The sequence below is a fragment of the Suncus etruscus genome, chromosome 4 (assembly GCF_024139225.1).
Source record: "Suncus etruscus isolate mSunEtr1 chromosome 4, mSunEtr1.pri.cur, whole genome shotgun sequence".
Taxonomy (NCBI): Eukaryota; Metazoa; Chordata; class Mammalia; order Eulipotyphla; family Soricidae; genus Suncus; species Suncus etruscus.
In genome coordinates, this window is record NC_064851.1 from 81,376,075 (window position 1) to 81,392,888 (window position 16,814).

The window sequence follows — 16,814 nt, forward strand, 5'->3', positions numbered from 1 at the left end:
TGCTCTTTGAGTTTCACTAGCAAAGTTTCTTATTTTTTTAATTGATTTATTTGTCTTCCTTATTGTAATAATAAGGGTTGAATATAGGACAGTTGAACCTCGTTTAAGAGGTGAAGTAGATAGATGAGGAAGGCAGGACTTTCACTCCCAAAAGTCTTCATACAGGCTTACATACCTGTGTCATAATTAAAGTCACCTTACCTTTCTTTATAGTTTATGTAAATGATAGATATTACACATGTGTGCATCTTTGATGTTACATAAGAAAGGTAAATGTATTTCAAAATGATTAATGTGAGGACATTGTTGAAGCTACTTTAAAAGAAAAAATTCTTGTTAAGAAAATGTTACTTTCTGTGGGTATAAAATAACCCTGTTGTATTATGAACAACCTTGTAAACCACAGTGTTTAAATAAAGTAAATTTAAAGTAAATAAAGTGATTTTTTTGTCTTTATTTTTGACCCTCACCCGATGACGCTCATGGGTTACTCCTAGATATGTGCTCAGAAATCGCGCCTGGCCTGGGGAACTTATGGGACTCTGGGGATCAAACCCAGGTCCGTCCTGGGTCAGCCTCGTGCAAGGCAAATGCCCTACCTCTGTGCTATCGATCTGACCCATAAATAAAGTAATTTTTTAAATAAAAAAAGCATTAGTAAACTGCATCACAGTCCCCCCAAATCCAAATGTGTCAGCCTCAAGGTGTGATTATTTTGTGAAAAGCTCCTCTCTATATGTGTCAGTGCTTTTGCCCACTACAAAATAAGGGCTTACACTTACCTTGTGGCTAGGACTCATTACATAATTATCCCTTTCCTCTATTAAAAAAAATAAAGAAATAAAGAAAAATAAAAGAAAATGTTATTTTTATCTCCAAGAAAATAAAATAGTGAAAATCCAGTCATTCCTCAAAAGAGTATTTAGAATTTTGGTCTTAGACTTTAAATCTCCTTGGATCATTACAGATATATTTCTCAATTAACTTTACAAACAAGCCTCTGAAATAAAAAATTGTTTAAGATCAAACAACTAGTTAGTGGTAGAACCAAGACTAGAACACAGACCTTTCAAACCACAATATAGCTCTTGTCCCTTTACACTGCACATAGATTTTACCAATCTCGGTGACTCCATGGAGATTCTATTGGCATCATGGTTGAGAGTTGTACAAAGTTGTTTTGTGAGAAAGTTCTGCTGCAAGAATAAAGTTTTCAAGTTGATGTTAAAAGGGACTGTTTATCTTCTTTAATCCTTGAAAACAGCTTAGCTAAGCTATTTCATTTATCTAGAGGTTTTGACTGTTCCTGAAAGCAGCTGCCCATATTATAAATTATTATCTATCTCATTTGAGATAAGTGAAATACAGTCTTACAAAACAACATTTTATTATTTGTACATGAGTCAGTTTGGGGACACATTTGACTAACTCATAAAGGAGGTGAGGGAGAGTGTGGTCATTTATGTCTGTTGCAATGTTACTCATATTATCTACTTGCAAAACACCGAAGGGCCAGAAACGAGCACCTCAGACTAGAAAGACATGCAGTGGATTTTCAGGAGGGAAAGCAGAAAGTCCTCCTGTTTCTGAGCCAGACTGTCAGGATGCAGGAGGAAGCGTCCTCTTCAGGCAGTTTTCTGGGGTCAGAGGTTCCCCAGGAAGACCCAGAGAAGCAGCAGCAGTGAGTGCTGCCAGCGAGCCTCTGTGAGAAGACGTTTGTCAGAACAGCTCCCCACGGTGTCAACAGTAGGCTCCAGTGAGCCAGGCTGCTGGGTCACAAGGGAACCACTTGGAGGGTGGGCAGAGGGCCCCGGGGAGGCGCCACATATTCCTCCTCTCTGAGCAGCCGCAGCAGGATGTTTTTCTTATTCTTGGGCCAGCTGTAAATGTGAGTGTTTTGCAGCCAGGTGGGCACATGCTCCTGTGGGAGGGAGAGTGACAAGAGCGAAGCTGTTAGAGAAACACCTGGAATCCAGATCCCAGCTTGGCTCCCCAATTTCTCTGGCTTTTCCCTTTATGGGAGTTCCTTACTGAGCTACTCAGGGATCTGGGCTACGTTTGCTTTTGGAAAAAAAGCCATAGAGAGAGCTCTTGGCTTTGGGTGTAGGCTGTGTAGCTTATTATGGGACCCACATGTGCAGGGCATTCTCTGTCAGTCTCCCAGGCTACCTGCCCTTTTCATTTCAACATGCTTTTCAGCGCCCTCACATGAAAGGGGGATGACCGAGGTCATGCAGCGGGATGCAAATCCCCTTGTGGCTTTGGAAGAGGCATGCCAAGGCTCTGGGCTTAATCTAATTCATTATCCTCTCATTCCAGCCACAGGTCTGGTTGGTGGGGATGAGGGTTGGGGGAGGGTCAGAGCCCTGGAGATTTCAGTGATCAGGCGAAGGCAGAAGCTGTGAGTGGAGGATGCAGGCAGTGATAGCTTCAGACTTCCCCCATGGACTGGACATTCTGGCAGGGAAAGGGCAGATACTGAATATGTAAAAATGTGTGTTTCATGATTCGTGTTATAGAGAAAAGCAAAACAGGAAGAGGAGAGGGAGTGCTGGGGCAGAGATGGAAGGTTGGCAAGATTAAACGTTTTTTAAATTAAATTGGATTGCTTTATCTTTGATTTATACTACTACAAAACCTCTGGAGTAGTTCCATACCTCTCTCTGTGTATATACATATCACTACTTTATCTCTCCAAAGTTCTACCACTATCACTCTGCTCCCTAGTCCACCCTTTTCACCTCTCCCTCTCCTGGGTTTAAAGATTTTAAATAAAATGTTTAGGAAAGGTCTTCCTGAGGAAATGAACCAAAACTTAAAAAGAATGACGGGAGGAATTTTTTTTAATTTTTTGATTTGGGGCCATCTTGGTGATGCACAGGGATTACTCCTGGCTCTATACACAGGAACTACTTCTGGCAATGCTTAGGTCACATACCTGAATGATGGGGTTCAAACCTTTATCAGCAGTGTGAAAAGCGAACACCCCCCCCCCACTATACTATTGAGTCAGCCCCAGGAGGGAGCCTTTGAAGGTCTGGGCCCTGCCAGAAGGAAGAGTCAATACAAAAGTCTCTAGCCTGTTCAAAGATAAACAAGGTTAGTGGGACTAGAGAAGAGTGAGGAGAGAGTGCAGACATGCAGAGGTATGTCAGAGAGGCCTTGTATGCTCTCTTTAAAGTTGGAACTAATTTAGGACTTGCAGGTGCACTTAGAAGTGACCAATGCGATACTGGAGAAGGAGGCTACAGCTGGACCCAGACGATCCCACATGCCAGGATTACTGCTCCTCTTTTACTGACATGGCGGGAATCTGGACAGACAGCTGGCCAAAGGCCTCCAGGACTGACCAGTTAGTCCTGGAGACCGTGAGCCCCTCACGCCAAGCTGGCTTTCAAGGCCAGGTCTGTCATCTGAGCTCTGGGGGGGATGCTTTTTCATACTGGAGAGGGAGGCTGTAGCTGGACCCAGATGATCCCACATGCCAGGATTCCTGCTCTTCTCCTACGGGTATGGCTGGGAATCTGGGCAGACAGCTGGTCAATGGCCTTCTGGACTGACCACTTAGTCCAGGAGACCGAGATCCCCCAAGCCAAACTGGTCTTCAGGGCCAGGTTTGGCAACTGGGCTTTGGGGGAGGGGGAGGGGGAAAACTCCAATCCCATGCTTTTTCAAACTGGAGAGGAAGGTTGCAGCTGGACCCAGAAGATCCCACATGCCAGGATAACTGCTCCTCTTCTACTGGCATGGCTGGGAATCTGGACAGACAGCTGGCAAAAGGCTTCCAAAACTGACCAATTAGTCCTGGAGACCGAGAGCCCCCCACGCCAAGCTGGCTTTCAAGGCCAGGTCTGGCATCTGAGCTCTGGGGGGATGGGGAGGAGGCAAACTCCTCCCCCATGCTTTTTCATACTGGAGAGGGAGGCTGCAGCTGGACCCAGATGATCCCACATGCCAGGATTACTGCTCCTCTCCTACGGGTACGGCTGGGAATCTGGGCAGACAGCTGGCCTATGGCCATCTGGGCTGACCACTTAGTCCAGGAGACCGAGATCCCCCCCATGCCAAACTGGTTTTCAGGGCCAGGTTTGGTAACTGGTAGAAATGATACAGCTCCAGGCAATGCCACCAGGAACTAAGCTCCATTGGGAGATTTATTACACTACGCTGGAACCAACTTGTGCCAGTTTTGATATGACAACGAGGAAAGGAAAACTTGACCTAAGACCAGGCTGTCCTATCACATCACCTAACACTAAATGGAAATCAGAAGAGCTATTATCGTCCTTTGAACTGTGAAAAATAAGAGCACCAACAACAGAAAACTGACTTTGACAACTGTGACTGAACAGAGCCTACCTTGGGACTAATAAGGAAAACCCTACCCTAGCCTGTAGTCCAGGACACATAAAAACAACAACAACAAGATGTCTTATTGCAGAGGTCTAACTTGGACAAAGAGACTGAGCAGAACCTTTGGATCCATAATATCATAGGCTTCGACTTAGGGACTGAACGAAAACAGGGAGCAAGTGTTACAGAAGACTGAACACCACAACAACGATGGATAGGAACCTCTCTAGAACCTAGAGACTCTATCCTAGACCCTGACCTATAACCTGCGCAAATACCAAGATTGCTAGCTACAGTGGCTTGATTTTCTCACACATAACCGAGAGGAAACTTTCCTGGCATCACAAAAAAGCCTTTGGGATGGGGTAATGAGTATATATAGAGCCAGGGGTTGATCCCATGATGGTATGCTTCAAGGATGGAGAAACCCTGAATCTCTTAGGCCATGGGAATTCCCTTTCTTTCCCAATGCTTACTGTACCTATGGAAAAAAAAGTGGGGTAGAATGCCAAACCCTACCACTCCAGCACCCATACTTTTTCTTGTTTTGTTTTGATTTGTTAGTTTTTGACTTTATTCTCCTCTTTTTTCTTCCACTTTTCTCATTCTTTTTCACTCGTGTGGTTATTATTTAGAGATTTTTTTTTTTGCCGGGTCCATTTTTTTTCTTTTTTCTTCCATTTTTCTTTTCTTTTTTCTCTCTCTCTCTTCTTTCTTTTTTTGGTAGTTATCACCAAATCTTTTTCTCCCCTTTTTCTTATCCTTTTTATCTCCAATGATGGTGGAATAGATGCTCAATCTACAACAAGCTATAAAGTGGAGACCAGTTGCACTAGCATACTGGGGGGTAGAGGAGGGAGACATGGGATGCATACTGAGAACAGGGGCGAAGGAAGGACAGCACTGGTGGTGGGAATGCCCCTCATTCATTGTCACTATGTACCATAAATGATGCAGTGAAAGATTTATAATGCACTTTGGTCACAATAAAAATTAAAAAACAAAATAAATAAATAAAAAAATTTTAAACCCCCCCCCCCAAAAAAAGAAGTGACTAATGCACTATGTCAAGAATCATATTGGGACTGGCGAGACACTAGTTACTTGCCAGAAGGAAGCCGTAGCCTTATGATGGAGGCCAAATGTAAAAAAAAAGCATTTTTCCAGGGCCAGAGCAGTAGCACAAATGATAAGACATCTGCTTTGCACACACTAGCCTAGGACAGACTGATTCGATCCTCTGGCATCCCATATAGTCCCCCACGCCAGGAGCGATTTCTGAGCGCATAGCCAGGAGTATGACCTGAGTGTCAGCAGATATGGCCCCAAAACAAAAACAAACAAATAAAAAACAAAATGATGTGTCAAGGTCAATGTATGACCCAATCACATGCAAAAAGGAATTTGAAGACATTTAAAAACATTCACAAGACCAAGTAAACAATTGGGCTGCTTTTTCTATCACCTTGCTCCAGTAATTCTATTCAATTATTACTCTGACTAAAGGTATTATAATTAAGAGTTCTGAAGATAGGGACAATGAAAAATTTTGATACAAGAAAGATTGAGAGCAGCTAGAGGGAGTAGATGATGATGGGGAAAAGCAGGGGTTCAGCAGACTGATGCGTCAGGGAAGTATACTACAAAGCAGAATGTACAGGAAGTACAAATGCACAACACAAAAGTATATGGTGTGGGTGCTAAGCATTTCCAGCCTGCCCAGGACATGGAGTCCTCTATGTTAGGGCTAAGAAAGATGGCTGAATATGTGGGCAATGCCTCCTTTACAGGGTCTCTTAGGCCTGCAAAGAAAGGTGGAAATGATCTCATGGGAATTGGAGAGGAAACCACCATGAAAGTTCTCAGCTGGGGAGAGAGGTCAGAGTTGTACATTCTTCTCTGATGGAAACACTGAGATGAGCTAGTACATGGTCAATGTGAATCCAGGGACACCAATAAGGAGACCTTGTAGTGGGGATAATAAGCATGGATAGGCTGATTATCTGTAGTTTGAGAGCTAAATCATTGGAGGTGGACTCTCACTCCTCAGGGTCAGTGGTCTCAGTGCAGTCCTGACCACTAGAGATATCCAGGGTGAGACTGATTCAGAGCTCAGGATGCTGTGGTTTGACTCTCCAAATGTTTACCACCCACTGCTTTTCCTTTGCCAAGCCTAGCACTTGACCTCAGTTGTCCCTAGTCCCCAAAACTGCTGGCTTGCCTTGTGGCAAAACCCTTTTTTAGGAACCTTGTGCTGCAGAGTTTACAATTACTGAAGATTTAATTCTGGTATTCTCCAGAATGGAAAGCTGAACCCTGTACAACAGAACACATCAAAACTGTACCAGCAAAATTGTGCAGATCTTGACTTTTATGTTATAGAGATAAGAAATATCAGATGAACAGTTTTTGGTCTCTTTTTGGCTCATGAGTTAAAACAAAAACTTCTTTGTGTGTAATGGACAATTAGGACAGAGATGGTCGATCAGATATCACCTCACAACCTTCCTGGTGCATGCTGAATGCTTCCTGTTGAATGCCGAGGACACAATGTTGATCTTGTTGGCAACACAGTGATCTCCAAGGATTGATAATGAAGAAAGTTTAAATTTCCAGTTAAAATCCCAGTCAGCAAAGGCACCAAACTAGGAGTTGGAGAGATTTGTTTGCTTACCTTCTTAGCATTTGGGAAGAGCACAGGGATGAATCTGAAATTCATGCTTCCTTGTTTAATGAACTCAATCTGCATCTACAATAAAAATAAAACCTGCAGTTTAACTTCAGGTGTGAGGAGAAGGAGTTAATTGCATATCCACAACCAGGCAAGCCTACACAGTATTTCTGTTCTGATTTTTTTCTTTGAATGCTACACACTTAGAGTTTTAAGCTCTCCCCGTTATGCATCTCTGCCACTCACTCATTCATCAATCATTTATTGAAGGCCTATTAAAGCCCTGCTCTGTGCAGACTTCGGGTTTCAAGGATTTGGATTCCTTCCAAGTTACACTGAGCTGGCTCCCATCAGCTCACAAAAGTCAGTTGTGTGCATCTCTTCCCAATTCTGTGTTCAGTGACTACATGCTGGTAGCTTGAAATTGGCCATAGGGAAGATATTTATGCAATGGAAATGAGCACATGCTACAAATTAGAAGTTTGGAGGGATTTAGTCTACTAGAACAGCACAGAGACAATCCTTTTCCTTATAAAGCCAGTGGTTCTGTGCATATGCAGAAAGCAGAGCTAACACAGTGTGGACAGATTATTTGGAGGCTCAAACAGGGCCATACTTCTCCCTCAGTGCAAGCCAGTGACAAGGAAGATACCATTGGAAATGAAAACAAAAGAAATGGGTTAGACAGGGAGAAGGGGAGGGGAAGGTCATGTTCTTCATTAGGAGCAGCAGGAGAAAGGATATTACTATGGTGGGAACCTCTTGGATACTGTTGGGGGTCATAATATAGCATGTAGGGAGGAGAGGTCGACCTAGACCAAGTTTTAGATCCAATTTTCAAGGATAGTACAGCTATCTTAAAAGACTTAGCAGCTAAGGGGCTACCAAGCAGCTAAGGGATACACTCAGGGGTTGAGTGTATGCCTTGCACACAGCTGATCCTGGTTTTATCACTGGTACAATATAGACTGTGCCCCCCTCCCCAGCACCATTAGTTTCATCCCCCCTGAGCACTTCAGGAGTGTCTTGGGTAATTCTGGCCCAACACTGCATCCCCTGGCCCTAACAGTAAAAGCCAGCCTGGTTGACTGAGAATCCGAGAATCACCAGGGTCCCGGTTTTGACACTGGTTTGTTTGGCAGATAACTTCCCCCCACAAATAATCAGCCAACCAAACAAATTGAACTCTCTCAAACCCAGGATTTACAATATGAGGGAAGTTCAAGATTTCTAAATCCCAAGGCCAGCAAAATATTTCAGTCATCTGATTTCTTCCAATTCACTTTTAAAACAGAAGTCTTCACAAGATCTGCAAACGTAAAACAGAACAATAAAGAAGATGGTAATGGAGCCTGGTTACTGAAATTGCCATCTAATAGACTCTCATTCTGTTTTCTGGAGTGTGTGTGTAGGGAGGAAGGGGAGGTAATTCGGAGGTGACTCTCAGCAGTTCTCAGGACTGGGCCTAATGATTCACTGAAAGGGCCTGAGGGTGCTGCTTAAGGCTGCAGTGCACTTTGCCTTATCTAGTGATGCTTAGAAATTGGATTGGTTCTTATACACACATTCATTTATGGTTTTTTGGGACCACACTTGGCAATGCTCAGGGGATACTCTGTGCTCTGTGTACAGGATGGCTCCTGGTGGCGCTCAGGGGTCATGTGCTAGGGACATGCAGTGCCCTGGTCTCCTGCATGCAATATATGGTTTAGTGCATTGATCTATCCCTTTGGCTCTATATACATTCTTATATATTTACATTCTCAAACACGCATATAATCAAAGCATATAAATATCCTCTACAAGATGTTTTCTCAAATGGGTTTCAGTAGGAAGCACGCAGAGGTTGAAGAGAAGGCATAGGACAGGGAAGAGAACATTGTCACAATGGTGAAGGGAGATGTTAACAGTACTAAAAGTGTTTTGTTTTGTTTTGGTTTTGGTTTTTGGTTTTTGGGTCATACTCGGCAGTGCTCAGGGGTTACTCCTGGCTCTGCATTCAGAAATCGCTCCTGGTAGGCTTGGGGGACCATATAGGATACCAGGATTCTAACCACATTCCATCTGTGTGCAAGGCAAAACACTCTACTGCTGTGCTATCTCTCTAACCCTAAAAGTTGTTTTTGGTTTTTTTTTAAGAGTCTCTCAGAGAGACAGGCTAATGGTGGGAGAGAAATGGGAAGCATTGATGGAAGAGAAAGGACACTACTGAAGGGATTGGTGTTGGAAGATTATGTGCGTAAAACCTAATCATAAATAGCTTGGTAATAATAGTGACTAAATGAAGGTTTTAAAAAAAAGATGTTTTCTCAAAATCATCTTTCCCTAAAAATCATAAGGACTGGCAAGATAATATAGCAGTATAGCAAGTAATGTGCTTGCCTTGTACAGGCTTGACCCAGATTCATTCCCTGCTATCCCACATGATGCCCCAAGAACTGCCAAGTATGATCCTTGAGTGCAGAGCAAAGACAGCCCTGAGCATTGCCAGGTATGGCCCCCAAAACAAAAAAAATCAGACGAAAACAGCAAAATCATATTTTTAAATAGCACAAGGACTGCACAACTAAAAGCACCAAGCAAACCAGTAAACCCAAGTAAGGAAGGGCATATGATTTATAAGTCAACAGAGAGAAATAAATTTTGTTTCTGATTTCCAGGAAACTACATACTCTAACATTTTGCTCGTCTACTGGAGTAAGATGGTTGCCAGCAGCCATTCATTTCCAGTTTTTATTGTTTTCCACATATTTTCAGATACTGGCTTTTTGGTTAGTTACTATGATGCAGTTATTCCTAGGTACCTGATTAGGTTTTCTGTCCTAGAATTGACTGCTACCTGGAAGGAACTAGGAAGTCAGCCAGGTAGGCTGCAGGTACTTCCTTATCTGTCCTTTCAACCCCTTCAAGGCTGAGGAAGTCTAAGACATTGCTATCTCCAGGAAATTGGGTTTAGAAACTATTGAATTCAAACTAGGCCCTAGGGTGGCTGTGCAGATCCACACCGACCTCAAGTGACATGTTTCTCTAGGAACTGACAGGGATCTGGAGCCCTTCCCAAACACAGCTGCCAGCTCTTGGGACTGGCAGCTCTCTGGAGATACAGCTAGGACACAGAGTGCTGTGGTATCAGGCAGAAAGAGCATCTCTCTTCCCCTCTCCTGCTCCCTCTCCCCTTTTTTCTCTCCTCTCTCCCCCTTCTCCCTCTTCTTACTTCCCCTCTACCTCCTCTTTTACACCTTCCTCCTCTCCTCTCCTCTCCTCTCCTCTCCTCTCCTCTCCTCTCCTCTCCTCTCCTCTCCTCTCCTCTCCTCTCCTCTCCTCTCCTCTCCTCTTTTGTCCCTCTTCTCTCCAATCTTCCCATTCTTCTGGTTTTTGGGCCACATCTGTGGTGTTCTAGCCTTATTCCTGGCTCTGGACTCAGGATTCATACCTGGTGATGTTCAGGGGACCATATGTGATCTGAAGGATTAATCATGTATCAGACATGTGCAAGGCAAATGTCTAAATGTCTTTTCTATCTCTCTGGCCTTAATGCACCATTTCTGGGTTTTGCTGATCAGATAGACTAGAACAATAGGGAGAGACACCAACAATTCCTTAGACTTGCTCCTATACTTTACCATCTGGCTTTGGCCTTTATTTTTGGTTAGTTCTGTACTCAGCTAAGTGATGGTGTTTGGAAGAAAAAAAAGACAGATACGGTAATAGAGAAGACCTACCCTTCCACTCTGTCTTCTTTCTATGTTCTGATACTGAAGGACAGTACCTAATTGACCTCTCCTGAGGCAAATGCCCTTTGCCTGCCTGCCTGCCTGCCTTCTGCCTTAAGCTATTTAGTTATTTTGTCTGGGTCTCTTCTGTTTCTTGCCTTAGCTTCTTGTCTCACTCAGTGATTCTTTATGGCCCTTCTAGGCATCTTCACTGAATGTGGAGCTTACTGTTCTGGGCCAGTGATTTTTCAAGCTCATTTAAATCTCAGACTCCTCACCAATTAAACAAGCTTCAGAGGTACTGGTGATGTGGGTTGAGAGGCTCATAAAACCCCCCACCTTCAGGCTATCTGGGCACCCATTTGGGATTCCTCATGAGACTCTGGCAGTCACAAGGCTTAGTTTTGTATCTTAATCAAACAGGATCATTGCCACAGAATCTTGACAATCACAGGAGATTGCTAGACTATGAAATAGCCGGTTCCATAGTGCAATGATATTTTCAGTCATTTTCCGTCAGAATGTGTCTAATTTCTTACAAATATCCCTTTTGGTTTGAGTCAGGCCAGGCTCTGGAGAGTTTGGGCATGGCAGTGCTCATCCATCCTTGGATTGAACACCTGATATGTGCAGACACTTTACAGATACAATTTTATTGAATCCTCCTCACAGTGCTCTGAGTATTAGATAGCCATTGGATGAACATTGAGCACAGAGTCACAAAAACGGTTAGAGCAATTGGTTCACTGTTATCCATCCATATGAGAAAGCTACATTTGAATCAGGATGGTGGAGCACAATAACCTATGTCCTGTTCTGTGCTACCTGCCTCTCTGCAAAGGCAGGGACAGAAATCACACAGAAGCAGGAAGACATTCTCCTTAGCAGCTCCTAGGACTTTACTTCTGTTGCTGAATAAGCCGCAGAGATAGTCAAGCACTGCTTCCCAGAGTCTTTGCCTCAGAGATCACAGATGAGTCTCTCTTGGTTGCTGAGAAGAACACTGAGTCTCAGAGTTATTTGCCCAAGACCTCTAGTAGCTGGAGCCAGAAGCAGCACCCCATCTTCTCCACCCCCTCATCCTGCTGCCTTCTAGTCTTTAATTTAAAAAAAAAGTAGCTTCACAGGAGAAAAGACCCATTTCCAAGGGGCTTTGGAGTGCTCTCACCACTCACCATGCGATGAATGTACTTGGTATGTAAGCCATGCTCATCCTCGTCCAGTAGCGACTCTGTGCCTTCCACATCCTGTTTGTATTTGGGGCTGATTGCTACTATTATCATCACTGTCTTCTGTGAAAGAGATGGAGAAAGCATGTTGAAGGGAGGGTGAAGTGGGATTTGTTTGGGCAAGGCTGCTTGGAAAAGGGCCAACAGGTCACTGGTTTGCCTTCACTGTTCTAGCACCCAGAGCCCAGGAAAGGGAAAGGCAAGCACCCCACGCCACTCTCTAATGCAGGCAGCTCCTATCTGTCTTCCTTTCTGCCCTGTCTCCCTTCCAAACAGAACAAATGGCGCCTGGAGAACCACTTCTAAGTGGATGTGGTTTGCCCATTTTCTTACAACCACTACTAATAAACATGGAGGGAAAGCCAGAATCACTCAGCTAAAAGGCTTTGCAGCACCAGTGCCGAGTCCTCTCCTGCCGTCCTCCCTCCCTCCCTCCCTCCTCTGGCTCCAAGCTGTCAGCACTGCACTCTGCTGCCCCCAGCCTCGAGCTTGCGCATGCCTGAGCACCGTCAGGGACAGCAGATCCTACAGCACAAAGCAAGCTTTAGGCTGCAGACAAAAGAAAAGCTACACAATTCCAACCTGCTGAGACACTGTCCCCTACTGCTCCTTCCGCTCCCTCAGAAAGAAGCCTCAGCGTGGCCATGACGGACACGGTGGCTGCAATCAATTCCTATCTTGTTAAAGCACAGGGTCCCAGTGGCCGGTATTGATTCTGTCAGCAGAAAACAAGTCAAGGGGGGAGAGAGTGGTGTCTAGGTAGAGTGTGCCACAGCCTTAAAGGCTACCCCCAGGAAACCTCTTGAGCTTGAGCCTTCCACACTTGGGGTGGCCTCCAAATGAATTGAATTGAAATCTGCCACTCCTTCCCCACTCCCCGCCATCATTTCCTCTTTTCTTTTTCTAGTCAAAAAATTTGTTTGCTCTGATTGTTATCAACCACCTGTATCTGGTTTGACTGTTATTTCCTGCCTGTGCGTGTCCAGGAGGGCGACCCTATCCTTCCTTTCCAAGTCTTTACACAGCTGCCAACAACAGAGGCTTTGTTGGGATTTTCATAGCTTTAGACTAGCAGATGATGCCAGGGCTTCTTTAAGAAAATAACATCATAAGCTAATTGTCTTTCTCAACAAAAAAGCTTGGAATTTTAGAATGTACTTACATCCCTGAGGTAGCGTTCCATCCACTTAATGATATCAATGCCTCGAATCCTATCCTCAAAGATGTCAATCTACAGGAAAAAGATGTGAGAGGTGGATCTTTATGAGATTTCTCTCAATGCAGAGCATCAGAAAGTACATGAGATAATATGCATTAAAAGTAGGAAAAATTACTAATGGTTTCTGTAGAGAGAAGTTCCAAAGTGAGAGAAAATAAAACATAACTTTCCTAAAATGCTCCCTATTGCAACCTCCGTAGGCATTTAATTATCTATTATCCATAATTAGGATAGAATGGTACACATCAAAGTGAGTTTGGAGCTATATGATAATCATACTTTAGAAATTTGAGAGATTAAAAAAAATCTGAGGGATAGGGTAGACCACCAAGTTGGAAACTAGCCAGCAACCTACATGCCATATGGATCTATACAGATATCTGTAATTGGAAAGGCAAACATAATCCTGGAACTTTTTAATGGATGCGTAGCATGCAAGTATACTGAGAGACAATTGTGTTTCACTTGCATTAGCCAGGTCATTATTATGGTATTAGGTTCGGTTTCAATCCATACATTTAAAAGGAGTGTATGAAATTTGGAACCAAACCAAGGAGTAGACGGGAAAAATAATGATTGAAATGGTGGTGAAAACGTTTACAAAGAACTCTTGGGCTTGATATTAAATATCAAGTCTTTGAAGGAATATTCAAAGGGGAGAAAAACCATGATTTTCTACAGAAGACTAAAGAAAAAGGTTTTTCTCAAGCTTAGGTCTGTCCTGCAGCCAGAGAGTATGCATGTGAATATGTGTGCAATTGTGTGTGCAGGTGTACGTGGTTGCATGTTCTGTGCATGTGTAAACATGTATGTGTAGAGGAATATTACGTATGTTATGTATATGTGCTGTGCTCTTGATTGGAAAGAGATTATACTGCTGGATGGTGACTCTGAGTATATGCATATGTGTGCTCTTGGTTGGAAGAGTCATACCGTAGGATGGTGACTCTGGAAGACTATCCCTGAGCTGAAACCATTTGATTCAGCCAACATTGCTCCCAAATTAATGATCTGAGAAGCCAAGTTCTAGCCTTTCATCAAGCTTCCCATGCTAGCCCACCTTCTAGCCTTACCTTCCTTTCTCCACGAAGTGACTGCTTTACTTCCTACATTAAAGTCCACTAGCACCTCACTTCTTTTTTTGTTTGTTTTGTTTTGGGGGCCCTACCAAATGATGCATAGGGGTTACTTCTGGATCTGCACTCAGAAATTACTCCTGGTGGTGTTCCAGGGATCATAAGGGATACACATAAGACAAGCACCTTACCTGCCCAACATTTCTCCTGTCTAACATCTTTCTTTCTTTCTTTCTTTCTTTCTTTCTTTCTTTCTTTCTTTCTTTCTTTCTTTCTTTCTTTCTTTCTTTCTTTCTTTCTTTCTTTCTTTCTTTCTTTCTTTCTTTCTTTCTTTCTTTCTTTCTTTCACTTCTTTCTTTCTTTCTTTTTCTTTCTTTCTTTCTTTCTTTCTTTCTTTTTTCTTTCTTTCTTTCTCTCTCTCTTTCCTTCCTTCTTTCTTTCTTTCTATTCTTTCGTTCTTTCTTTCTCCTCTTTCTTTCTTTCTTTCTTTCACTTCTTTCTTTCTTTCTTTTTCTTTCTTTCTTTCTTTCTTTCTTTCTTTTTTCTTTCTTTCTTTCTCTCTCTCTTTCCTTCTTTCTTTCTTTCTTTGCCACACCCGGTGATGCTCCTGGCTATGTGCTCAGAAATCGCACCTGGCTTGGGGGACCATATGAGACACCGGGGAATCGAACTGCAGCTGTCCTAGGCTAGCAGGGGCAAGGCAGATGCCTTACGGCTTGTGCCACCACTCCGGCCCCAACATCTTGCTTCTTAAACAAAGCTTATGACCCTCTGGGTATGTGGGGGTGGGAGGGGCAATATGTAGTGTAACAAAATATTCGTTTTAAAATACATTTCTTTATGACTTATTATAAGAAAATGTTTTCTTTGTATACCTCTTTTATATACCTTTATAAAACTTATGATCACATAAAAATTTGTTGGGTAACAAGGGATTTTGGGTAACAAGGGAAAAGCTTAAGAAGCTCTGTGTTAGGCCCTAATAGCACTGCTACAAATCCCCGATCCACTTTGATTTGATCCCACACACCAGCACTAAATCTACCTCACCTAATTTTGTCAAGGAGGATCCCTGAGAGCTGGGCTTCTCCTTCCATCTTTACAAGTCAGTGCAGGACAGAGGGTTATGCAAAGCAGAAAGGCTTCTGATATCATGGGAAGCACAACCCATGCAGGCATTTTGAGTGCAAAAGGACAAAGGTGCAAAGTGCAGCCAGCACTCGAGTTAATAGTTCTAGACAAGTAGTACACTATTATAACATCCTGTTATTTACTAAATGTCTCTTAAGGTCTGCCTTACCTCTTCAATGAAAATCATGGCTTGTATATGCCACATTGTCATAGGTATACAGTATATAATCCAAGTTTTCAAAATATTGCTTTACTAAGGGAACATAAAAAATGGAGTACCTTTTTTTTTTTTTTTTTTTTTTTTTTTAGCTTGGTGAGTTCTGTTTTAAAATGTCTGATGGGGAGGGGAGAGAACTCAAAGGGCCAGACCACACACTTTGCATGTGGCAGACTTGGGTTTGGTTCCCAGCACTGCCTGTTCCCCTAAGGACCACTGGGAGTGCCCTCTCTGATCACTAACATGTGTGGTTCAAAAATAAAAAGTAAATGACCAAAAAGTCGAATCAAAATGAATTAAAGACCTTGATCTTAGACCTGAAACCATAAGGTACATAAAGGAAAATGTAGGCAGAACACTCTACGACATTGAAGCTAAAGGCATCTTCAAGGATAAAACACCACTGAGCAAGCAAGTGGAAGCAAAAATAAACAAAATGGGACTACTTTAAACCTAAGAAGTTCTGCACCTCAACGGAAATTGGTGACTAGATACAAAGACTGCCCCACAGAGTGGGAGAATATCCATCTGATAAGGGCTATATCTTCTCAAAGAAGAAACACGATGGCTAAAGGCATAAGAAAAAATGCTCTATTTCATTAATCCATCAGGGGGATGCAAATCAAAACAACAATGAGGTACCATTTCATGCCACAGAGACTGGCACACATCACAAAGAACAAGAACAATTAGTGCTGGCATGGATGTGGGGAGAAAGAGACTCTCAATCACTGCTGCTGGAAATGTTAACTGGTGCAGCCTTTTTGGAAAATTATATGAATGTTTCTAAAAAAAAACCTAAAAATTGAACATCCATATGATCCACTAATACCACGTCTGAGGAGCCCAAAAACATAATGCAGAAAAGCCCTCTGCTTCTTATTTTCATTGCAGCACTATTCACAAGAACCGGAATCTAGAAACGACCCAAGTGCCCAAGAACAGATGAGTGGATAAGAAAATTATAGTACATATACACAATGGAATACTATGCAGCTGTTAGGAAAAATGAAGTCATGAAATTTTTTATACGGGAACGAATATGGATAGTATTATGCTGAGCAAATTGAGTCAGAAAAAGAGGGATAGACACAGAATGATCACACTCATTTGTGCGATATAAAAAATATAGGGGCCGAAGAGATAGGACAGCAGTAAGGCATTTGCCTTGCATGTGGCCAACCCAGGAGGGATGGTAGTTCAAT

At 43.0% G+C, this 16,814-nt stretch overlaps 1 protein-coding gene across 1 annotated transcript in view; it reads right to left on the reverse strand.

Moving 5' to 3' along the window:
- Positions 1–1,363: 1,363 nt before the first annotated feature.
- The window catches only part of TRAF3IP2 (TRAF3 interacting protein 2), a 54,147-nt gene continuing 38,696 nt past the window's right edge, over positions 1,364–16,814 (reverse strand). Inside the window, exons 6-9 of the mRNA XM_049771179.1 lie at positions 13,129–13,197; positions 11,913–12,029; positions 7,028–7,102; positions 1,364–1,921 (exon numbers count right to left, since the gene is read on the reverse strand). Coding sequence (XP_049627136.1) covers positions 1,775–1,921; positions 7,028–7,102; positions 11,913–12,029; positions 13,129–13,197 — 408 coding nt within the window. The 3' untranslated portion in view covers positions 1,364–1,774. The remainder of the gene's footprint in view (positions 1,922–7,027; positions 7,103–11,912; positions 12,030–13,128; positions 13,198–16,814) is intronic.